This window comes from Portunus trituberculatus, chromosome 31 (assembly GCF_017591435.1).
Source record: "Portunus trituberculatus isolate SZX2019 chromosome 31, ASM1759143v1, whole genome shotgun sequence".
In the NCBI taxonomy this organism is placed as follows: domain Eukaryota; kingdom Metazoa; phylum Arthropoda; class Malacostraca; order Decapoda; family Portunidae; genus Portunus; species Portunus trituberculatus.
Genome location: NC_059285.1, coordinates 8,989,146 through 9,013,543, shown reverse-complemented (window position 1 = coordinate 9,013,543; position 24,398 = coordinate 8,989,146). Strand labels below are relative to the sequence as shown.

General features: G+C 40.8%; 3 protein-coding genes across 12 annotated transcripts in view; 1 reads left to right on the top strand and 2 right to left on the bottom strand.

The window, feature by feature from the left end:
* The window catches only part of LOC123511204 (mucin-17-like), a 94,667-nt gene extending 78,500 nt beyond the window's left edge, over positions 1-16,167 (bottom strand). Inside the window, exons 1-5 of the mRNA XM_045266882.1 lie at positions 15,944-16,167; positions 2,810-3,134; positions 2,154-2,268; positions 1,531-1,675; positions 1,263-1,395 (exon numbers count right to left, since the gene is read on the bottom strand). Coding sequence (XP_045122817.1) covers positions 1,263-1,395; positions 1,531-1,675; positions 2,154-2,268; positions 2,810-3,131 — 715 coding nt within the window. The 5' untranslated portion in view covers positions 3,132-3,134; positions 15,944-16,167. The remainder of the gene's footprint in view (positions 1-1,262; positions 1,396-1,530; positions 1,676-2,153; positions 2,269-2,809; positions 3,135-15,943) is intronic.
* LOC123511623 (mucin-7-like) lies at positions 5,828-7,639 on the top strand. The gene is made up of 3 exons (XM_045267654.1): positions 5,828-6,011; positions 6,677-6,679; positions 6,912-7,639. The coding sequence occupies exons 1-3, from the start codon at positions 5,828-5,830 to the stop codon at positions 7,637-7,639; spliced, it is 915 nt and encodes a 304-aa protein (XP_045123589.1).
* Positions 16,168-22,206: 6,039 nt separating the features above from the next.
* Positions 22,207-24,398, bottom strand: part of LOC123511201 (kinesin-like protein KIF2A) — an 80,613-nt gene continuing 78,421 nt past the window's right edge. For 6 of the 10 annotated variants that reach the window (XM_045266874.1, XM_045266871.1, XM_045266876.1 and 3 more), the window contains 2 exons: positions 23,791-23,965; positions 22,208-22,782 (listed from right to left, as the gene is read on the bottom strand). In XM_045266874.1, coding sequence (XP_045122809.1) covers positions 22,652-22,782; positions 23,791-23,965 — 306 coding nt within the window. In that variant the 3' untranslated portion in view covers positions 22,208-22,651. Of the gene's footprint in view, positions 22,783-23,790; positions 23,966-24,398 lie in introns of all 10 variants that reach the window. The other 4 variants (XM_045266875.1, XM_045266877.1, XM_045266881.1 and 1 more) reach the window with 2 other exon arrangements.

The following is a 24,398-nucleotide window of genomic DNA, read 5'->3' as shown; positions in this document are numbered from 1 at the left end:
TACCTCCTCAGGTCCCCCCAACTGGCAGAGGCAAATCACCAGAGGCACCTTGCTTTGGGGAATCCTGAGGAGGGATTGGAGAAACAGGATAAGATACAGATATGAAATTGTGGTTGGAGGAGTCCAACAGAGAATATAGGGTAATAGTATTAGCAAAAGGATTAGAAAGTCAAGAATGTTCGGCGTATCTCCAAGATGGTCAGGAATGGGAGTAGAATGTTACATCATTTGCTCTAGGTCATGGAGGATAGCAAAGTTGAAGGCTAGTTAACTAAGATGGTCAGTGATGAGAGAGGAAAGCCAAAGCTGGTGGTGAATCTTAAAAAATCTCTAAGGATGGAGGTCTCTGCAAAAAGATAAAGGGACAGAATGTGCTCCACCTTGGAAGTTAAACAGTCAAAGAATTTACTATAGTCAGTGGAGTTAGAAGAGAGATAGATAACAAAGATAAATTTAGTTGGAGGGTGACTATTGAGTCAAAGCTAGATGGTGGAAAACTTGACAGATTCAAGACCATGGGCATAAGAGCAAGTCAAGTCGTTGCGCACATAGACAAAACATCCAGCTTTGGAGCAAAAATCAGGATAAAGAAAGCAGGAGGGAATGGAGAAAGGGCTACTGTCAGTTGCCTAAAACAGCTGTGTTTCAGTGAGGAAAAGAAGATGAGGTTTAGCAGAGGAGAGGTGGTGTTCTACAGTTTGAAGATTAGATCTAAGACTGCAAATGTTGCAGAAGTTAATGAAGAAGAGGTTGAAGGTATGAAAACATTTAAGGTCGCTAACAAGAGCAGTGCCACCTGGGGACATTTCTGGTCTCCTCCCCAGAAGTGGAGTTGTGAGACACAAGGGGAAACATTCAACAAGATCACAACTAGCTTTAATGGAAAGTTCACAGAATCCCCTGAAATCATCCAAATCAGAACAGGTTCAGAACAGAATTAGTGCTGTTAGACCTCGCTAGGAATAAATTATTTCTTTGGTAGGTGTTTACTACCTCCTCCTACAATTTGTTGTCAGCATAACAATAACAATTGTCCCCTTGTCAGGAATTGTTGTGATCACAACTGTCCCAAGGTTGTCTTTCCATTAAGTGGTTAGCTGCTACTTTTCAAACCCTATCATGGCCATTCCATTTGGAAAAGCTTTTAATAATTGTTAGATAAAGAATAGAAAAAAAGAAAAGATGCTCTACATCAGATCTAGCAAGGATACAATCTATAACTTCAATAAAGACATGAATCAATTAATTAATCTATTACGTACCTGTCTCCTTCCGTCTCTTCTGTTTGAGCTCTGTTATGTATGCGGTCAAGACAATCTTCCTCTCTTTCATTTCTATTTTCTTTTTTATTTGTTCAGCCTTTTCTTTATCCACAAACTGACTGCAATAGTGATCCTGCAAGAGCATTTATAATGTCCATTTTATGCTGTATTGAGTATAGCTGTAATTATGCTTAGTAGAAAATATAAAACAAATAAAACTATTTGCTTAATCAAAAAACAAATTACTTACTTCCTAAAAAAACAGTACCTTCATTTCATTAAGTTTTGTTGTCATTCTTTTCTTCACAATTTCCATCCTTTTCATAAGTGCTGCTGTTTCTTCTTCTTCTTTTCTATTTTCCTTTTCTCGTCTTTCAATCTCATTCCTGACCCGCTGGATGCTAGCCTGGAGGCTAATAACAAGCATTAATAACACATAAATAATAAACATGCTATATATGATAGAGGTGCCCCTCTAAAGGTACTTAAGCCTTCCTTCACCTGAATCAAACATGCTTTAGATTTCTTCCCAAAATTACGTCTGTTTTCCAATTAGCCAAAAATTCTGTTATCTAATAGAAAGTGTCAAAATCATTCAAGATCTAACTCCTCTATTGACTTCTGTGGCACCCATCCAAAAATATCTCTGACAATTTTGCTTCTTTGTCTTTTCCTGGCACCAAGCCAGGTGAAGTCATTATACACACAGATGCAACATACATCTTTGGATTAAAAATGAGGATAGAGAAACAGAACAGAAAAGGAGCTTCTATCCTATAAGCTATGAAACTATTCATTATAGATTTCATGCCATATGAAGACATGGCGTTAGGGGTAAATACACAACCTAAAGCAAATGTAATGTCATTGTGAAAATACAAATGTACTCACTTTGCCTTAGTAAGTAAATGTTGATTCTTTGAAATGTTGAGTGTAGAGTAAGTTTTTAATTCTGCTTCTAGTTCAGCTGCAACCTTATCTTTCTTGGATATAAGTTCCTCAAAATCTGAAATTTGAAGTTCAAGTTTTAGTTCTCTTAATGTATAAGTAATATAAACTTTTCATATATCCTCAAGCAAATTCAAAGAATACAAAATTGAGAAAAAAAATTACCTGCTATGAAATCATTCACAGTTGTCTGTTACTGAATGAGGAGCAGATGGCAGTTCTTTTGTAAAGAATTTACTAATTTTGTGTAAAGAGGCTGCTCTGCCATATAAATATTACTGAATTAGAGAATCACTTAAACCATGAAACTGATGGTGACATATCAGATTGAGGTGTTGGTAAATTACTTTTACTAAGCTGGTAATTCAGGCTTATGGTTGAATTACCAAAAAATAAGGATTTTGAAGATTAGATACCCTCATTACAAGGATCAGAGTAAATGAACAAGTGAAAATGATGCTGATATTGATGATATGACAGACACTTAGGCAGCTGTCCTAATGTTTGTAATGGATATATAATTGATGTAGCCTTTAACAGCATTGGGGGTCAAATTTATTAGCTATGTAGTGATATACCACAACTCTCAAGGAACTTACAACGGCAACTCTCATTGGCTTCAGCCATAGCACGGCTTAATCTGGTGATCTGCATCATGAGGGTGTCTACCTTATTGAATTCAAGCTCTTCATTAGGTCTTTCCCGGTCAAGCTCTTCACTGGGTCTTTCCCAGTCAAGCTCTTCATTGAGTCTTTCTCGGTCAAGCTCTTCATTGGGTCTTTCCTGGTCAAGCTCTTCACTGAGTCTTTCCCGGTCAAGCTCTCCATTCAGTCTCTCCCGGTCTCTAAGCTTTTCACTGAATCTCTGTTGGTCTCCGTCTATCTCTCTGGACCCACACAATTCCCTCTTCCAGGAAAGCATAATCTGCAAACAATCATGAAAACATGATGGTCACAATCTAATCAATTCTTCAGGGCAGAAATGAGAAATTGGTGACTAAAATAACAGCTGGGAGAGAGATCGGAGAGAATCAAGTGTCCCCATTGTTCCCGCACTTAGGGATTAATAGTCTACTAGGACATTAAGAGCAGTTGAGGGGTGGCAGGAGCATGTGATTGCATTCTGTCTACAAGATACGTGTTGTCTTGGTACTGGCCAAAATTCTAAAGATATTAATTACTGACGCAAAAGAAAGTGGTCTAACATGCCACTGCATGACATGGAGCATGGGGATGATAGGTGGAACCAGGTAGTTAAGTTTCACACAGGCATGTGGCCCTGCTGATAGTTTCTTGCAGCATGTTGCCATGTTCACCCATGAACCAACACAGTAACTCATCTGATGAACCATGGATACAAACAAGGTGAAACAACATTCTTATGTGATATTAACTTAGATTTTAGCTGTAAGGTGTACCCATAAAAACACCTGAACATGTGGTGTGACCAACAACTCGATGGCCACATACATGTAGTACATACCACATTCCTATTTCTAACTTTACCATTCCCAGTTCCTCACCAGTCTCTTTTCTTGCCCCTCTAGTATCTTACCATTCCCTTTACCAGTATTTGACACTTCTCGGTACTTTTTATCTAAAGCACACCAGAACAAATATATATTGAGAATGCCCTTAGTCCAATGCTTTCCAATGTTTTAATGGATAAAATTGCATGATATTCCTTCCCGCAGGGCACCCTGGTCCTCATCTATGCTGATGACATACTCCTTCAATGTCCCCCACCCAGGATTCTCCAGTTAGCTTTGTCAGCATTGTGTGTCCAGATGCAACTTGTGATTAATGAATGTAAAACAAAATTTCAAGCTAAAGGGAAGGTTTCTCGACTGCCCACTGTAAATAATGTTCCAGCCCATAGAGTTCATATACACAAGTACAGTGCTTACTCCAATTTTGCGATACGCCAATTTTGCGACCAAGGACCAAAAATTGCCATTTTTTAAATTTCCCCATCTTTCTCCTTTCTCCCAGTATTGCGAGTGGTGGCGGGAGAGAGAGCGTTCCCACAAATTATATATTACTGTATTATATAGGCAATATTTTATTAATTTATTCATATTTATCATATTATACTATATTATTATCATAATTATATTATATTTATCATAGTTTGGTGTTTTTTGGCTAGTTTTCATAAAAATCTGGCGGTAATTCAATGAAGCTCATCTGGCAACACTGCCCCGCTCCCTCCCGCCTTCCATTTGTTTACGTACACCTCCACAGAGTTCTCTCTGCAAATTTGGAGGAATCCTTGTGCTCAACTTTGTGCGACATGGCGCCACCAACCAAGAAAAACATTAGGCTAACTTTGGAGCAGAAGATGAAGATAATTAAGATGAAAAGAGATGGAAAAAGGAACTGTGATATTTCCAGAGAGTTTGGTGTGGGAGAATCAACTCTGAGAATGGTGTTTAAAAACAGTGAGAAAATTGAAAAAGCTGTAAAAACCTATGGTGGAGAGATTTTTTTTTATTCTCGTAGCCATTGTACAAACACTGTGATCATTCATATGGAAAGATACCTGGCTCAATATATATGTGATATAAATATGGGCAAAATATTAGGAAAATATTGAAAAATTAGGCGACCATGGACCATATTCAATTTTTCCCATAGGAATAATACTTCCAATTTTGCGATTTCCAAATTTGCGACTCACAATGCCGCCCCATTTCTCGCAAAATTGGAGTAAGCATTGTACCTGGGTGTTCAGATCAGCTTCAGGAAGTCTCTCCAAGCTGTCCACTACGTTTGTGACCTTTGTCTGCCACGGCTAGCACCACTTTGGCTGTTAACAAACAGGGACCTGGGAGCTGGCATTTCAGTCCCAAGTATGTTCTATATATATGTCTTACGGTCCCTCATTGATTATGTTGCCCCTGTTCTAATACAGTTTAGTGCCACCCACCTCCCTCCCCTGGAGCCTGTTCAGAATGATGCCATGAGGATAATTTGGAGATGCCCCAAGACTACATGAATTGAGGTCCTCAGAGCTGAACTGAACCTGCTGAGTATCATGTCTAGAATACATGAAATTACTTGTCGCACTGTTGGTCTAATGATATGAATGGGCTTCGACTCTCTAAAGGGATCACAGATCCCCTGTATCATGATCCTCGGACTCCTACAACCCCATACCTCCGGAAGCTATTGGGAGTACTAACAAGTGTAGATGCAGCCGAGGCCTACATTAACGTAGTTATGTTTCTGCTCCAACCTGCCTGGAACCCTCACCGTGTCAGTGTTGATATTCACTCACTGTATCAGCCCAAGAGGGACTGGATCCCTCATGTGCTGCAAGACATGTTCATGACCAAATTGTCCAAGTACCCCCATGTTCAGGCTATTCATGTTTATTGAGATGGGTCAGTCAATGGCAGCAGGTCTGAATGTGGGCTGTTCATCTATGACTACATCTCTGCCAGTCACTACATTGACAGTGAGGTTTTCAGGCGGCTCCCTGCACACGTCTTCCACTAGGGTAGAACTGTATGCTGTTCTGGAGCCACTCCATATTGCAGCACCCTTCCATAAGAATATTTTATTTCTTTGTTGACAGTCAGGCTGCATTGTATGCTCTTCAGTCTACCTCCCCCAATGGACTGTGACCTAGTTAATAAGTGTCTTGATCTCATCCATACCCTAGAAGGTACTGGTGCCATGGTCCATTTCATCTGGATACCCTCTCATGTGGTTATTCCGCTAAACGAAAAGGCAGACCGCCTTGCTCAATGTGCCCTTCAAGATGACACAGTTGACCTTGGCACTGAGTACACTCTAAGTTATGTTAAGAGTAGCATTAAGGACTTTGTACATAGTAGCATTAGTGATCAGTTGGAGCTTTTTTGCCATAGGGGCAGTAGCACTAGTCTTCACTATGCACGTATCTCTTGAGCTGTGCTTAAACCAATGGGAGACACACTGCATCACACATCAGGGTGGCAATAAGGCTCAAGTTAGGCTATAAGTACTTTTGGGAGGTCAGTGCTTCTTCTGGTGTGTGCTGCACGAAGGGGACACACACCGCGTAGTGTAATGGTTAGCACGCTCGACTCACAATCGAGAGGGCCGGATTTGTGTCCCGGGAAGCGGCGAGGCAAATGAGCAAGCCTCTTAATGTGTGGCCCCTGTTCACCTAGCAGTAAAATAGGTACGAGATGTAACACGAGGGGTTGTAGCCTTGCTTTCCCGGTGTGTGGAGTGTGTGTTGTGGTCTCAGTCCTACCCGAAGATCATTCTATGAGCTCTAAGCTCGCTCCGTAATGGGGAAGACTGGTTGGGTGACCAGCAGACGACCGAGATGAATTACACTCTGCGTCATTATATGTAGGATGTCTATGCAATAAGGTGTGCAATATTTGTATTTATTTATTTCCTTATATTTATTTAATGTATACTATATATTTTTGTACTTTTTTTATTCTCTACTTTTATGTCTTTGTCCAGGGGGTGGGTGGCAAGGTCCATCCTCTTCCTTTGTTGTATTTCATAATTAATGCAGCAATATATTTATCAATCAATCAATCTTCTTAACATTGAGAATATACATAGTGTACTTCACCGAGACCTTTCTTTATTTTAAAACATCAGCTTTTTGCCTTATTAACACTCTCCTAGCCAGTACATAAATAAGTGGCATTAAACATAACACAAAAGTACTGTGCTGGTTCCCATAAGTCAGCACAGTGCCTGGATAAGATCAAGGAGGGCACCAAAATCCCTCCTCGCTGCTGCAATTGTGGGGATGACCACAACGTCCACTCCACCCTCTGCACTGTCAGGCCTCGGCCCCAAAGGGAGCCTGCCACGGATGAGGTGAGTCGGCCCAGGCTTGTGTTCCGCCAGGCTCCACCTCCCCAGACCAACGCCTGGGCAACGAAGCCCTCCTTCTCGGCCGCTGCCCCTCCCTTGTCCCAGCCTTCCTGCCCCACCACTGGCACTTCAACCACACCTGCCGTGTTCCCACCTTTGCCGCAGCACACTGCTACAGTGCCCCAGGCAGGCAACACTCAGGAACTGCCTGCCACCGACGCTACCCAGCAGCTAATGGCGGTGGTGAGTGCACTAGGCGCCAAAGTGGACAACCTGACTGCAACAGTCTCTGGTCTTAGTACCGAGTTTGCTGCCTTCAAGAACCAGCAGCACACAGTATGCAGTGGGACCGCCACTGTGGCCCCAACCCCATCCCTAGCCAGTGGTGCTCAACAGGGCCAAGGAGAGAGTGCCGTGTGTCAGCATAGCCTGTGCGACCCACCCAAGAAAAAGGACAATGCTGCAGGGCAATGTGCAACTGCTGCTGCACCCACACCGAGGATGGATACCCCTGCCAAGCCAGTCAAGGGAGCCACACGACAGCCCCGGAGCCCCTCAGGGATGGCCCTGCTCCCCCCTGCTTCAGAAAGCAAGTGACCTGTGGCAGACTGTGAGGAGGATAATGCAGGTGAATGGACATTGGTCAGCCGAAAGAAGAAGCGGTGCTTCAGCCCAATCCCAGCCCGGACTGCCAGCCCCAAGCCAGACCAGGGCCACCTGAAGACTGCCAGCCCCGAGCCAGACCAGGGACATCTGAAGACTGCCAGCCCCGAGCCAGACCAGGAACATCTGATGGCAGCCATGCAGATGCTGATGGAGCAGATGTCTTGCCTGACACAGGAAGTGGACGGCCTGAAGACACAGATGCAACACCATCGCGATGAACAATAAGACTTTCCGCACCCTAACATGGAATGTCAATGGTCTACATGCCCGTTTCACTGACTTACACTCTCATGTCCCTCTCCATAAGCCTGACATTATTGCCTTACAGGAGGTAGGGCCAAGGGTGCCTGAGCTGAGGGGTTATGCCTCCCACACCCTCAGTTGTGGTGATGGCAGTAGTCGGGGGATGGCCACTTACATTAAACATGGGATTCAAGTTAACTTTATGGAAATGGGGGTCACTGAGGGTATTGAATTCATTACTATTTGCTTGCACACTGTGGGTGAAATTATTTACTTTGTAAACATGTACATTCATGCTGGTGCCTTAAATATTGCAAATTTTCCAGAATATGTTCTTGAAGCGCAGAGTGTTATCATGGGTGACCTTAATGCGAGGCATAAGGAATTAGGAAGCCACCTCACCACCAATGCCAATGGTGTGCGCTGGAAGGCTTTCCTTGACACCACAGATACAGCTGTACTTACTGGGGACCACACACCCACACATGTTCAAGGAGGCAGACTTGATTATGTAGCCCTTGTCAATATGCCAACATATACTGCCGAAACTTATCTTGTCAGGTCATTGCTGAGCGCACTTCGCCCTGGAGACAACCCTCCTGGTGCAGTCTGCCCCGGCAGTGCCCAGGAAGTGCTTGACGGTGCCACCATCCAGGATGACGGACCTCGTCGTCCATGTGGTGGCATGGTATGCTGCAGTGAAGGGCTCCTTTGCTGATACAGAGGCACTGTACGACGGACTCCTGCACACCATCGAGGGATTCATTGCAACTCCAAGGGCTCCAGCAAAGGCTCATGCTCCATGCCGCTGAACTTATGCTACTGACCCTGTCATTCTGAACTGCCAACAGACACTCGCTGCCTACCAGAGACGTTGGCAGCTCAACCCAGCAGACACAGAGTCACAGGATGCCATGGTTACCGTGGCTCGACACCTCACGGATCTGCAGCAGCAGGAAAGGAAGAAGTACTGGGTCTCCTTCCTGGACAAGGTGCACAAGACCCAGTTCCTCTGGGAGGTGTGGCACCATGTCAACAGCGTCCAGGGCAAGTCCAGACGGCAGGTGTGTGACCCTGATTCTGCAGGCAGGGCACGAGAACTCGTCTTGCAGTGGAAGGAAGCCTCATCCTTCTTTGGCCTTCCTGTGGAACACCAGGAGGCGCTCGATCAGCAAAGACCACGAAGGATGGAGTTGCTTTGCCACAGTGTTCCTCTGCTGGATGACACCTGTGTGCCTATCATGCATGACGAACTCCTCTTGGCAGTCAAGTTGGGCAAGTCAACAGCACTTGGCAAGGATGGCATCACCTATGATATCCTCAATGCTCTCCTGGAGGTAAAGGTAGACAACCCTATCTTGGATTTATTTAACATGTCTTTCACTGCAGGCAAGCTTCCCCACTCTTGGAAAACAGCCATCGTCATCCCAATCCCCAAAGGTGATGGCACCTTTTGCCCTATTTCTCTCACCAGCTGTCTGTGTAAGATGATGGAATGGGTAATATTGAACAGAATTATATACAAGGTGGGCCAGGTACTCTCTGGCAATGTACATGGCTTCCTAAAAGGTCACTCTACAAGTCATTGTTTTGTTGAGTGTCTTATAAATAAGGATGCTACCTGCAGAGCTTTCGTTGATCTCAAGGGTGCCTTCAACAGGACCAACAAAGATGTTATTATGGAGGAACTCGTTCTCAAAGGTGTCAAAGGTAGATTATTAGGATGGATCAGAGACTATTTGTACAATAGAACAGCACAGGTTTGGTTTCAAGGTGCAGCCTCCTCTGAGGAAGTCTTTGAGCTTGGAACACCACAGGGTGGAGTCCTTAGTACAATGCTTTTTAATGTTTTAATGGACAAAATTGCGCGCTGTTCCTTTCCGCAGGGCACCCAGGTCCTCATCTATGCTGATGACATACTCCTCCAATGCCCCACACCCAGAATTCTCCAGTTAGCTTTGTCACAACTGGCAGCGTGTGTGTCCAAATGGGGCTAGTGATTAATGAATGTAAAACAAAATTTCAACCTAAAGGGAAGGTCTCTCGACTGCCCACTGTAAACAACATTCCCATCCCTAGAGTTCATATACACAAGTACCTGGGTGTTCAGATGAGCTTCAGGAAGTCTCTTCAAGCCGTCCACTATGTTCGAGACCTCTGTCTGCCATGGCTAGCACCACTTCGGCTGCTAGCCAAAACGAGCCTGGAGGCTGGCATTCCAGTCCTAAGAATGTTTTATATATCTGTCATATGGTCCTTTATTGATTATGCCGCCCCTGTTTTAATACAGTTTAGTGCCATCCAACTCCGTCCCCTAGAGCTTGTACAAAAATGAAGCCATGCGGATAATCTTGGGATGTCCCAGGACTGCACGGATTGAAGTCCTCAGAGCTGAACTGCACCTGCTGAGTATTATGTGTAGACTACAGGAAATGACTTGTCGCACAATTAGTCGGATGCTATGCACGGGCTCTGACTCTCTAAAGCAGGGGTTCTCAACCTGGGGTACGCGTACCCCCAGGGGTACGTGAGAGGAATTTTGGGGGTACGTGGCAGGTTTCTCAAAATGCTTCAGTTTTGAATGGCAGCAAATTTGTTTGTATTATACAATGTGTCCTTCACTAGAACCAGGACACGTTAACAACGTTAAGAAGGAAACTCTTGGAGTTATATCACTTGAGAGAAAGCTCTCTTGGATTACAGTTGCCACATAACCTTGCAAACCTTTAATATTTGTTGTGATTTATTATTTTAAGTGTTATTCACACACACAGTGACATATTTATCACTGTTACTAGTTACAAGTTGCAACTAGCTGCAAGCAACACTAGTTCACTGCCATAATGATCGAAAATTGTCTGATATAGTTCCTTTTTGGTAAATGCATTGCATGTTAGTCACATATAGTGTCTCCCTGTGAGGTACCAGTTCCTATCGACACTACCTCATAGAAACATACTAATATTAATTAAAAATTGTGTCTGCTCCACATATATAACACAATTTAAACTTAATAAACTAAGTCAATAAACCATGCATTTATTGTTACCCTTCCTGACGCTGCATTGTGGGTAAGGGGTACGTGATCAATACTGAAAGACTTCGAGGGGTACATCACATTAAAAAGGTTGAGAAGAAGAAGAATTAACCTGTGCAGAAGCGAGGTGAAATGTGTGTTAAGGTTCCGTGCTGTCTTTAAGTCTCTAGAAATGAAAGATCTTGGTACACCAGACAATTATGTTTTGCTCTATATTATGATGTCAGTCGTATAAACTCAAGTAACTATAAAGAAATACCATGGTAGAATAAGAACAGAAAAATACTGGAAGGAGTAAAACCCTGGCAAATCAATAGATACATCGTAATACAGTGTTTAGAGACGATTACTCTGTACCGCGAGACGATACTGACTCTCTCCTGAATTAAACCAACCTGCGAACACTGAAATTGTGACAGTTTGGGTCCTCTCCTATTGATATTAATCAAAGTATTACGATTTATTCACAATAGTAATATATTACACTCCGACGGAACACGGGCCTAATGTGTTTGAGATGTGGCATTTTGTTATAGTACATTTCGCTCTACTGTTTAGGACCGAAAAACTGTAGCTTCAGGTAGATATTCAATAATGTTATCTATCGATTTTCAGTCTTAAAGTAGGGAAAATTACGAATATTGATGCATTTCTTTTATAGTCCTCCTTGCTTCTCGAAAAGGTGCACGAATTTAGAAAAGGTTGAAGAACACTAAACTGTACCCTGAAAAAATACAGTAAAAGGATAAGATAAAATGACCAACATCTCTATTATTACGGAGGCTAATAATAATACCAAGACTAATTAAGTAATTCAGAGATAACGAAACGAACGACGATCACGAGAGCTTCCACGATAACAGTGTGTACGATAAGATTTGATTCCAGATTCCTCGATAGCGCTCCGAGTTTCCAAGATAACAATGGCATTCCAGTTTCCTCGATAGCGATGCAAGTTTCCAAAATGACGATGCCTTTCCATGATAAAGATGCCCTTCCAGTTTCCAAGATAATAATGCGAGTTTCCACGATCAAGATGCAATTCCAGTTTCCACGGGAACGATGCGGGTTTCCACGATGTCGATGCGGTTCCAGTCCTCACGATGCGATTTCAAGACACAATATTGAAGTCCACTTGCCTACACAGGTACTGGGACGAACCCTTTCACCCCGTAAGGATCCACCCAACACCCTTGAGTGCGAGTAAAGTGACGCTGCCACCTTCCTGCGCTGCAATTGAAGTCCACTTGCCTACACAGGTACTGGGACGAACCCTTTCACCCTTCAGGGTCCACCCCACACCCTTAGGTGCGAGGAGAGTGGCACTGCCACCTCACTGCGACGCAATTGAAGTTCACTTGCCTACACAGGTACTGGGGCGAACCCTTTCACCCCGTAAGGGTTCACCCCAGACCCGTGAGTGCGAGGAAAGTAACGCTGCCACCTTACTGCGCCTCACACGGGTAGCCATGAGCATGACCCGCCACACTCACTCCCCACACACTGTCAGTGAGTCCTTTTCACCCCGTAAAGGACCACTGGTACGGTCAGTGCCTGGCTCATGGCGCACAGCGTGCCCTCGTTCATGGCGAGTTGTTCAGCCCGATGTCATTATAAGCAGAGGTCCCGTACACACAACTTACCACCAGACTCTATGCAAGGAGCCCTTATCACCCTTAAAGGCCCCTCACGGCATCATCTGATGGACGGTAGACACGGCACCCTGCTTAAGGCGACGCCTTGCCTAGTGTGAGGCGCTGCAAGTTGACAACAATCAGTGAGCTTGAAGCCGCGAAGGAAAATGAGTCCACGTTAACAATGGGATTCCACGACAGGTTGCGATTCCAGTGTCCACGGTACAGATGTGTTTGTTGAGGATAACGATCCGTTTATCGAGGCTAACGGTGCGGCGATGGCGATGGCGAAACGATCCAAAGTATTATTACCTACACAGGTACTGGGACGAAACTTTTACCCAGAAAGGGTCAACCCCAGTCCCGTGGTTATGAGAGCAGTGACGATGCAACCTTGCAATGCCTCACACGGGTCGCCATGAGCAATGACCCGCCACACCACTCCCCAAACGCTGTCATGAAGTGAGTCCTTTTACCTAACCTAACCTAACCTAACCTAACCTAACCTAACCTAACCTAAACCTAACGTAAAGGACCACTGGTACTGTCAGTGCCTGGCTCATGGCGCACAGCGTGCCCTCGTTCATGGCGAGTTGTTCAGCCCGGTGTCATTATAAGCAGAGGTCCCGTACACACCACTCACCATCATATTCTATGCAAGGAGCCCTTATCACCCTTTAGGGCCCCTCACGGTACCATCCGGTGAGTGGTAGACATTGATCTCTTGCTTATGGCGACCCTTGCCTAGTGTGATGCGCTGCAAGTGGACGACTAGTAGTGAAGCTTGAGGCCACCAAGGAAAAGCAGGACCTGCAGCCAGTTCCTGCCTTGGGCCCCAGGCCGGACCCGACGGCCACCTCCTTCCCCCGTGCGGCGCCCAAGGCCGTCACGGCCCTCAAACATCTTTAGGCCGAAAGTTCTCAATCGTCGTTTTAATTTTGATTCGAATATAAAATCGTCGATGGTAAATGAAAAATAGCTTTGGTGTGAAAGTGTGCAAGAGTTAGCTGATTAATGAAACAAGGTGAGGCAGCTTTGCTCCGGAGTATTTAGTGTACTTTGCATGTTGCTGCCGTGAATGTGTACGTGTTTGTAGGTAACTGGATAGAAACAGTAGACCAATGGTAGTTGTGTAGCTATTGGGGAACTTTTGAAAATTAGTTAAGCTTCTGGATAGAGTGGATGAGTGCACACAGGTTTGCGTGTCTTATACATAAACTGCCACTTGTAAACATAAATTTTTCTATTTCATGCTCTTAGAAAAAAGCAAACTTAGTTTTCTTTATTTCCCTGATCACAATGACGTGTAAATATCAATGTTTCAATCATAAGGAAACACTAGGAGAGGACCCAAACTCCCGTTGAAGTTGCCAGATTCAACAGATATCGTAATATTTCACAGAAAAGATGGTCAACTGCATATCGTATATTTTTGGATATTCTTTTGTCACATAAGGAGATATCAAGATAGGTAAAGTATTTCTAAACATGTATCTACGACAAAAAAAAAAAGCTATAATAGTAGAGTTAGGTTATAACTATGCATTGTGTTTTTTATCTTGCTCTATTCCTGGGACAAAGATTACTTCTTCCTCAATTGATAACTCGAAGTTAGTATGATATTTTCTTTCCTTCTAGGTTAGTAAGTAGACTACAAGACACCATGAACCTATGAAGCCCCGTAAATGAGATTATTTTCAAAACTTAGAAAATCAAAGTCTGATATGAGATTGTCTATTGCCAACCAAACCGTTCTGCATAGACGTCTTCAGCGTCATAGAGACCTAATGATGTCAGCTCATGGACAGTGGCCATCCTGACAGCGCGAAACCCCAGCGGGTTCTTAAGATTTCCAGGGGTACTTAGATGGTTGATCTAATAAAACCCTTTGCAGTACCATTGCATATTGAGTTCCATGTCCCATGTGATAATACTGGGGGTACTGGTAGATGGTCTTATAACTCAGGGGGTTCATAACGATAAAAAGGTTGAGAACCCCTGCTCTAAAGGGATCACTGACCCCCCTGTATCGTGATCCTTGCACTCCTACAATACCATACCTCAGGAAGATCTTGGGAGTACTGACAAGTGTAGGTGTTGCCGAGGCTTGTATTAACGTTATGTCACCGCTGCAACCCGCCTGGAACCCTCACCGTGTCAGTGTTGATATTCACTCTCTGCATCAGCCCAAGAGGGACTGGCTCCCTCATGTGCTGCAAGACATGTTCATGACTAAATTGTCCAAGTACCCACACGTTCAGGCTATTCATGATTATTGTGATGGGTCAGTCAATGGCAGCAGCTCTGGATGTGGGCTCTTCATCCGTGACTACATCCCTACCAATCTCTACACTGACACTGAGGTTTCCAGGCAGCTCCCTGCACCCATGTCTTCCACTAGAGCAGAACTGTATGCTATACTGGAGGCGCTCCACATTGTGGCACCTCTCCATAAGAGTGTATATTTCTTTATTGACAGTCAGGCTGCATTGTATGCCCTTCAATCCACCTCCCCCATGAACTGTGATCTAGTTATTAAGTGTCTTGATCTCATCCACGCCCTAGAAGGTGCCGGTGCCACGGTCCATTTCATCTGGATACCCTCTCATGTGGGTATCCCGTTAAATGAAAAAGCAGACCACCTTGCTCAGTGCGCCCTACAAGATGACACAGTGGACCCTGGCACTGAGCACACTCTTGGTTATGTTAAGAGTAGCATTAAAGACTTTGTACAAAGTAGCATTAGTGGTCAGTTGGAGATTTGCCGCCATAAGGGCAGTAGCACTAGTCTTCACTATGCACGTGTCTCCCACAGCTGTGCTTACACCTACGGGAGACATACTGCATCACATGACAGGGTGGCAATGAGGCCCAGATTAGGCTACAAATACTTATGGGAGGTCAGTGCTTTTCCTGGTGTGTGCTGTATGGTGTGTGCTGCACCAAGGGGGCACACTCTGCGTCACTATATCATGGAATGTCCTCACATTGCTAAATTTAGGCCACAAGGTCAGCATGACTTGTACAGCCTCATTGACCATCTCTTAGACTCAGCCACTCTCAGAGATATACTTAGGGAATATCCCCAGTTTGCCCTCAGACTGTAGGATGTTTAGGCAATAAGGTGTGCAATATCTGTATTTATTTATTGAAATACTTGTATTCTTGTTGTGTATACTGTCCAGTGTTTAATTTTTGATACTTTAACCTTAAGTCTTTGCCCAGGTGGTGAGTGGCAAAGCCCATCCTCCTCCTTTGTTGTAATCATTTATTAATTCAACAATAAGTGTATCAATCAATCAATCACAAAATGAAGCTCACCGTAATCTAGCAGGCGTCTCCGATGAAAAGTAATTCGACAGCGTGGCAGTGCGCGACTGACAATGGCGGTCTGGCGGGAGAGCGCCGAGGCGGGCAGACATGCAGTAGTGGAGAATTGTCGCTGCGGGCTGCGGAATGGCGGCTTTTTTCTTTAATTTATTTATTTTGTTATTATCATTATTTCTTTTTAATGTAAACTGGCCAAAGACAACAAAAAAATATAGTGTTCACATCGCTTCTGTAATTAATTTTCTTCCTTTAATTATTATTATTGTTATTACGTCATTATTGTTGCTTTTCTCATCATTAATATATTTAAGAGAGGAACACTGACCATGTACTGTACAGTCAGCTCGCTACTTGAAGTAGTAGTTTTTCTATATATAATTCTAACAAGTGACATCTGTCATTTAATTCATATATATATATATATATATATATATATATATATATATATATATATATATATATATATATATATATATATATATATATATATATATATATATATATTTTTTTTCATTGGATAGTTAAACTGGCTTTGACGTGTCATAGGCCTGATGATGATGATGATAATAATAATAATAATGATAATAATAATAATAATAACAACAACAATAATAATAATAATCATAATAATAGCAACAATGATAATATCTTTAGTTATTTATGCCTATTTTTGTTATTATTACTATTATTATTAATCATTGTTATTATTACTGTCAACATTATTATTATTATTTCTATTGTTATCATCATTATTAGCTATTATCAATACAAAATACAAGAAAATCATTAACAGTGGTGTTCCTCAGGATTCATAACAACAAAGATATCTTTATAGTTATTATTTATATCATTATTATTATTATGATTATTAGTTATAATTATCATCATCAATATCATAGTTATTTCTATTATCATTATTAGCTATTACTAAGATAAAATACAAGAAAAACATTAACAATGGTGTTCCTCAGGGCATCCATTCTCTTCCAGTTATTCAACTTTGATCTTCTAAACCAAACTTCCTTGTCCTATCCACTCCTATGCTGGTGATACCAAGATGTATTAGACTAAGTCTAATACATCTTGGGTGATACCATCTCACGCTTTTCCCCATCTTTTTCAGACAACAAACCCTTCAGGAAGTAAACGAAGTTCACACAGGAAAGGAAATCACAGAACACCTGACTTCTGACCCAAAATTTCTGATTGTGGCAAACCTAACTTATTGTTCAACACCTCAAAAACTCAGTTTTTCCATTTATTAGCTTGACACAACCTTCCAGACAAGTATCCCCTCTTCTTCAATGACATTCCAGTCTCTCTCCTTGGTCTTGTCTGTCCTTAGTTTTACATACTATATATAAACTGGATATTTAGCATCTTGTCTCTATGTAGTTTGACATTCCAAGTTGCCTCTGCTAGCTTATCTCTCTCCAAACTGCAAACTTAATTTTCCAGGGATTCACTATTTTTTTGAGACGGTGGAATCAAAAGCTTTTAGTCTTATCAACTACTCTCCTCTGGCAGCCTCTTGTTTCATGTCTTGCTATCTTATGCTAATTTCATGCCAACTTCTCTGATCTTGCTAAGTGCATGCATTTGAACATGAATGTGTTTACAGGCTTGAGTTCCCTGGTGGTGAACTTTCTCTGCATATCATGTTTTGAGAAAATGGCAGATATTATAGAGCATGGTGGTAAGGAAGGCCAGAGGCAACAACGCATTGTTTGTGGTGTCCCTAGTACCAGCTGTCTCTTCTAAATACTGTCCCTAAGAACTTTCAGGAATCCCAGTGAAAAGTACAGCTCATGAATAACAGGGGAGGTCCAAGGGAAGAGGTGGCAATCACAATTCCTTTATAGTGATCTGAATGAAGGCCCTGTTGTTATAATCTACATTTATTGAGCAACAAACTAGGTCTGAGTCTGCTGATGAAAGATAGAGGGAAAGGTTGTTGTATGGCCTGTCACCCCTATGAACTTTATGGACCAGAGTAAGGCTAGGAATGAAGAGTTGCTTCTCTGGCTGTGAGAGCTTGATTGAGTTCTCAGTCAAACCCAAGGGGTGAAGTTGAGAAAGAGCCCAGGGGGAGCTGATGCCATGTATTGAACTGAGAAGGCCAGCCTGATCCCAGCTGACAGAAATCTCTGAAGCATAGTGCTGAAAATCTAGTTTCTTGACCAGTGGACTTGTTAACACCTAAAACACATCAGATCTCCTGGTGGTGGGGTTAACTCTGCCAGAAGGCAAAAAATGAGCAAGCACTGCTCATATTAGAACAGCACAGTAACATATCTCAAGAAAGGAAGAATCCTGCAAAGTTAATGGTTGCCAGTTTGGTAGAGGTTGCAGGAACAAAAGGCTATTAGGTTGGTATTAAGAAACAGGTAGTCAATTTTGAAGACAAGTAATTATAGAAAGCATACGACAAAAGACTGGACAGGAACCTATCAAGACTTGAATTACCACCAAGGATGAACAACCCAGTTTGCCAAATATTCAGTCACTACAAACCTATTCACTGAATTAATCATTATTCTGAATGAAAAGCATACTTCAATTTCTAGAAAGTAAAACTCAAGTTTGCAAGGACTTTCTTTGCTGTATGTAATCATGTTCATGCAGGAGGCTGATGGTTTCATAGCACACAGCTGCATACAGAGCATCCATAGCCATAAGGAACAGACACCCAATATGGATCACTTTGTGCTTTTATTAGTTTTAAAAAGAGAACATCAGAATCTGCAACATTCAACAATTACAGGTTACTATACTGTGTCCTCTAAATTAAGTTTCTAAAGTATATAAGAAGGCAAGTAAAACCAAAAAGTAAAAAAAGCAGGACTCATATGTTGGATGATTACATTCTCTTTGCTGTTAAAAACTGGATAAAAATCAAGGGAATAAAAACCTGCACATTACTAATGCTTTAGAATCACCACTGATATGCGCTAGCAATAAGGAAAAAAAAAACGTTAACATACATCAATAATAATAATAATAATAATAATAATAATAATAATAAATAAAAAAAAGTGAAGCACACCAGAGTATTAAAGAAGCAATACTTGCAGACAACACAAAATTGTGAGATGATGCGTTTCCACAAGAATGGTTTTTTTATAGGATTGATAGATGCATTGAAGTATGTTTTAATCCACTTTTTACAGAATATTAATATGTACAGAGCAGTGGGTGCTGCCTCAACAGAGCCCCTGGAGCTCTGATACAGAGCATAACATTAACTAAAGTGATCAGACCAATTTGTTCACGACATGGCTCAATGGGAGCACCTCCCCCTCACCTTAACAAATCTTTACTGATTTGATTATGGTTGTTATTTGATACTAGCATTTAGACTATGAAAGGAACAACACTATTCCACCAAGCCAGACACATATCTTGCTGGTGAACTGATACTAACAGACTGACAGAATTTCACAGGCATATGCTATTCTGCTCTCATAAAATATGGAATGTTAGTCTGACATTGAACACCACCATATGCAACAATTACAATCTGCCACCTTCTGACTACAATGGACAGAAACCTCAGGATGTATATAATCTTAAAATAATTATTTTTGTTTACCTTGTTTACCTGTGAAGTATACTTAAATGTGTTGTTTCATCATTGAAAATGTTTTAAAGCACAAGGAATATTATGTAGCAACCTGAGCTACTTTCGCATCCAAAGTTTACCGAGTCATGGAAAATTGCTTGTAGTATGAACAAGCTTGCAAACCTAATACCTGCACTTGGAATAATCAAGGATGGTCTTGTATCTTCAATATATGCTATATAACCACAAAAAAACTGCAGTAATTTTGTTAGAACCATATTTTGTAATCCATAAGATAACTACAAAATAACTAAGTTATGTTTGCATTGATCTTGGTTACAGTATTTCATGGACCACAAAATATTACATGTGGAGCACTTCATGTATCATTCCTAAAGCTAGATCTCTTATCTATTAATAAATACAAAATACAGCACATTCTTGAGGACCTAATGTATTCGAGAATTATTAATATTACTCATAAATATCACAATGAGCCTACTGACCCCTGCAGTAAACTGGACTGGTTACTGCAGGTCAGAACACACCACAAGTGTTGGCCCAATGCTGACACACTGGGATTGGACAAGACTTGGCAGCTTCCTTAGATGAATACAATTTGGTTCTTGCTGGAAAAGCCTGTGGAGATGTGTAACATCCTACCTGACTGGGAAAAAAAAAAAAAAAAAAAAAAAAAAAAAAGCGACTAGGTACATGAACTTCCACAAACATGCCTTTCAGGTAAAGGCAATTGCTTTGCTTATCTCAAACACACATAATGGAATAGGATGCCATTATGTCATACATTCCAAAACAAAATCCACATATTACTTATAAAATGATGCCAGTCTATACACTTGTGTATCTGAACACTTCCATACCTAGATTATCTTTACACAATCATTCACACCACTCAACATACTTCCATTCACCACACAAGACATAAATGATCATATAAATTATCCTGCAACACAAGTTTAGATAACCTCATTATTTCCCGAGTATTTGGCAGGAATCTTTAGATGGACTTGACTGGTAAGAATGAGAAGAGGAGAACCCTGCAACTTAACTGGAAAAAAAAAATAATAATAAATAAAAAAATTATAATAATAATAATAAATAAAAAAATAAAATAAATAAAAAGCTACATCTGCTGTATTACCTATCACACTACTCATTACCAAGATCTACATCCTCTCTCACAACCCAAATATCTGTATAGTGTGTGTGTGTGTGTGTTTGTGTTTTGCTCCTCCCCATCCCCATGACTGTGTGATTGACTATCACAGTACTATACCAATGGAGTGGATCATATATTAGTACCACAATAAGCTTTAAATATTACATTTTCCACCTTTAGTCACAATAACCTGGAAACTGGCAAGAGTACACCACTAAATAGCTTTCAAGATCAGCAATTTTCCCAAAAGGAACACATGCTATGACAACTCATCTGTTAAGATACATAGTTTAAAGAATAATGAACATAAATAAAACAATAACATTTATTTTCATCACTAAGCCTATGAGGATGATAAATCATTACTTATAAGGTATATTAAATGTCCTAATCTAGCTTATCAAAATGTACCAAACAAGATCTTACAATCCTAGAGTAGCTATATACCAAGTATACAATAAATTTGCCCTGATGTGTAGTAGGGCAGTGATCACAGCCATTGGTGTACACTTCCCATGTCTAAATGTTTCTAAGGGTGATGGTAGTAGTTTTAGCTTATAAAGGATAAAGATAAGCATTTTCCAAAGCTCTTGATGATGGTGCTGCAGTTGCTACTTCCTTTCTTATCAATTCATGAAAACAATAAGATCAAAGTTAAAAATTCTCAAGATTAGATTCCAGTTTACTTTTTTCAATAATTGCAAATAAAAAAATAAATGAATATTAAGAAACAAACCAATAACATGTCTTAAGAAAATTTTGTCTTGTAGCATGGCTTTATGATTCCACAATTTAAAATCTCTCATTCCGACTTTTCAAATGTTCATCCTGACATATTCCAATGAGTATAAAATATTTTTTATTCTGTATAAAAGATGCTTAGAAGCTTCACTCAAGTATCTCTTATGATAGTGTTCTTTTGAAAAAACTAGTTTGAAGAAGAAGGACATTTCACCTATCAAGAAAAACACATAACACAGAGGAGTTATGTTTCTATAGGGAGACACCTATCTTTTCATTGGTATGATTAATAGCCAGCACATCTTCCTTGAAGAAATAGTTGAACCTTATTCATTAGATAATAGTAAGAAAAGGTTCACAATAACTAAAAGATAAGAGCATATGTCCAAAGAATAAAATGATATCTAAAATGTAGTAAAGCCACGGACAACAAGGAGTGAGAGCACCTCTGATTCAATTCCACATTTTTTGCCTACACAACTTTAGAAAAGGAAAGTCTGTGAGCTTTAAACTTATCAGAATGTATTTATTGATATATATGAGGAAGAAAATCAGGCAAATTTTCAGTACTGCAAAATTTTCAACTCGTGAATCCAAAAATATTATGTTGTAGACTGAATAACATTGTATCCAACTCAAAATGACATCAATAAATCTCACTTGATAATTCAGTGAAATATAAGAATCCATAAAAAGAAACACACACATATATATATATATATATATATATATATATATATATATATATATATATATATATATATATATATATATATAATTAAAAAAATCTTATACTATGACTCTTGAAAAGTAGGAAAGAAAATAAATAAGTAAGTTTTTTGCTTAGACAAAACCTCATGAACATATGAAATGTATCATAACAGTGTATGGGAATCAAAACTATTGTTTTTCACTTCCTTGACACAAAATGGGAAGTAAAAATGCAGGAAAGCACATGGAGACCAAGAATCTTCTGTACTAACTGGAATCTCCTCTCAAGATGACGGGTACAGTTCTAGAAGAATTGTAACTGTCACGAAAGAGTGTGTGTGTGTGTGTGTGTGTGTGTGTGTGTGTGTGTGTGTGTGTGTGTGTGTGTGTGTGTGTGTGTGTGTGTGTGTGTGTGTGTGTGACGGGAATGAAGCCAGAATGTGTATGTATGTATGTATGTATGTATGCATGTATGTATGTAGGCGACACAATCTTTGTAATGCATTCACACGTGTTGCTGACGAGACAACTTTTCCTCCTCCTCCAACTGGTGTCGCAGCTTCACCACGTGGTCCCTTAACTGGTTCCACCATTCCAGATTTTCCAGGACCACATCCTCCAGCTGCTGAGCATAAGCTGTTGGGAGAAGCCATTGCTATCAGTGTCTAGTTCATCCAAACTGATCAGAAAAGAACCTAGTGAAAGCTGTACAAGAAGCTGCAGTTTTTAGTTTTCAATAAACAAGGGCCTTCTTGTCCAAAAGTGGCCATGTGCCACAGCATTTAAAGATAAAGAACATGTTTGCAACTATAAGTTAATCTTTAATTAACTTGAAAGGCTCATTTTGGTCAAGCATGACATGGTAGAGTGTCTCAGCCAATCAACATGCATATGAACACCCACAGAATAACACTTGTTACCAGAAATACTGACTTCACAAGGAATAGAGATTGCTCTGAATGATGCTATTAGATGTCTGATAGGACATAGTAACATTTTGCTAAGTAGGCCTTTCAACTTCCCAGTCTCAAAGGAGGATCTTTTCTACTCCCAACTGTTAGAGGGAGAGTAAAAACAGTTCCAAATAGTGGTATCCGGAAATTTGCTCTACAAACAGTAAGGCAAATTTTCATATACACCCTCTTTGGATGAACTTAATTTGAGTTAGTTTGAGGCTGAAGCCAGATAGTATTATAAGATTCTGAAAACTCAAGAGTGTGACCACGAGAACAAATTAGGTTGTTGGGCATACATATGTTATAACCAGGTTTTTACTGAAAGTGAGGATAGAGATATGGGAAACAGAAAAATCATTATTGTCGCTGCCTTTGACATCTGTGTTTCAGTGATGAAAAGCGGTGTTGCTCAATGGATTGTCCATTATATTTAAGGTTGTGAATGTTGAAGAAGTTAACCAAGAAAAGTTGAAGGGAGGATCAAGATACTTTGGATCAGCACCTGGAGAGCTGTCTAACCTTATGACATTTGTGGTATGAAAAAATTCAATGACTATAAATAAAAAGGAAACCTGAAAGTATAATAATGGGAGGAAGGGCAAGAAAGATGAGATGCTGAACTGGGTGACAATAAAAAGAAAGTGGGTGGATATGATAAACAGAGATATGTAGAAAAGTAGTTGCTCACCATCTACATCATAATCCACTTCATTGGTCATCTGATATAATGGTATAAGCATCTTGTCCATTTTATCACGGTGGGCAAAATACTGGCCATGCAGATCCACAACTTCCTCCTCAGCCTCCTGCACTGCACTCATGGCTACTTGGAATGCCTGCTGGTCAGCACTCATCTCATTTTCCTGTAAGGATGAGTCTGACTGAGGATTTGTGACATTGAGCCATCCTTACATTTTCTTCACACAGACAAGACATCTACTAACATGTCATGTCAATTGGTCATCAAGTTTACACAGTTCATATACATATAAAGTACAAGATAGACCACCCTCATCCAGGAGTATTCAATGTTTGAGACATATACTTAACTTCATTGCTGGACATGATATATACATTATAAAATCATATTCCTTAATAATCAAAACAATTACTTTAAAATGTGATAGTTCAAGAAACAGCTTTATCTGTAGATAAAATTAACTTAATTTGTGAAATGGATGAACTACTCATAAGTGAAAAAATGCATGTCTTTCTTAAGGGAGGAAGAGTTTTGCATATCTCTGTAGACAAGCGAGGAACAAGCTTCCAATCTTACAAATACATCTATGAGATTTT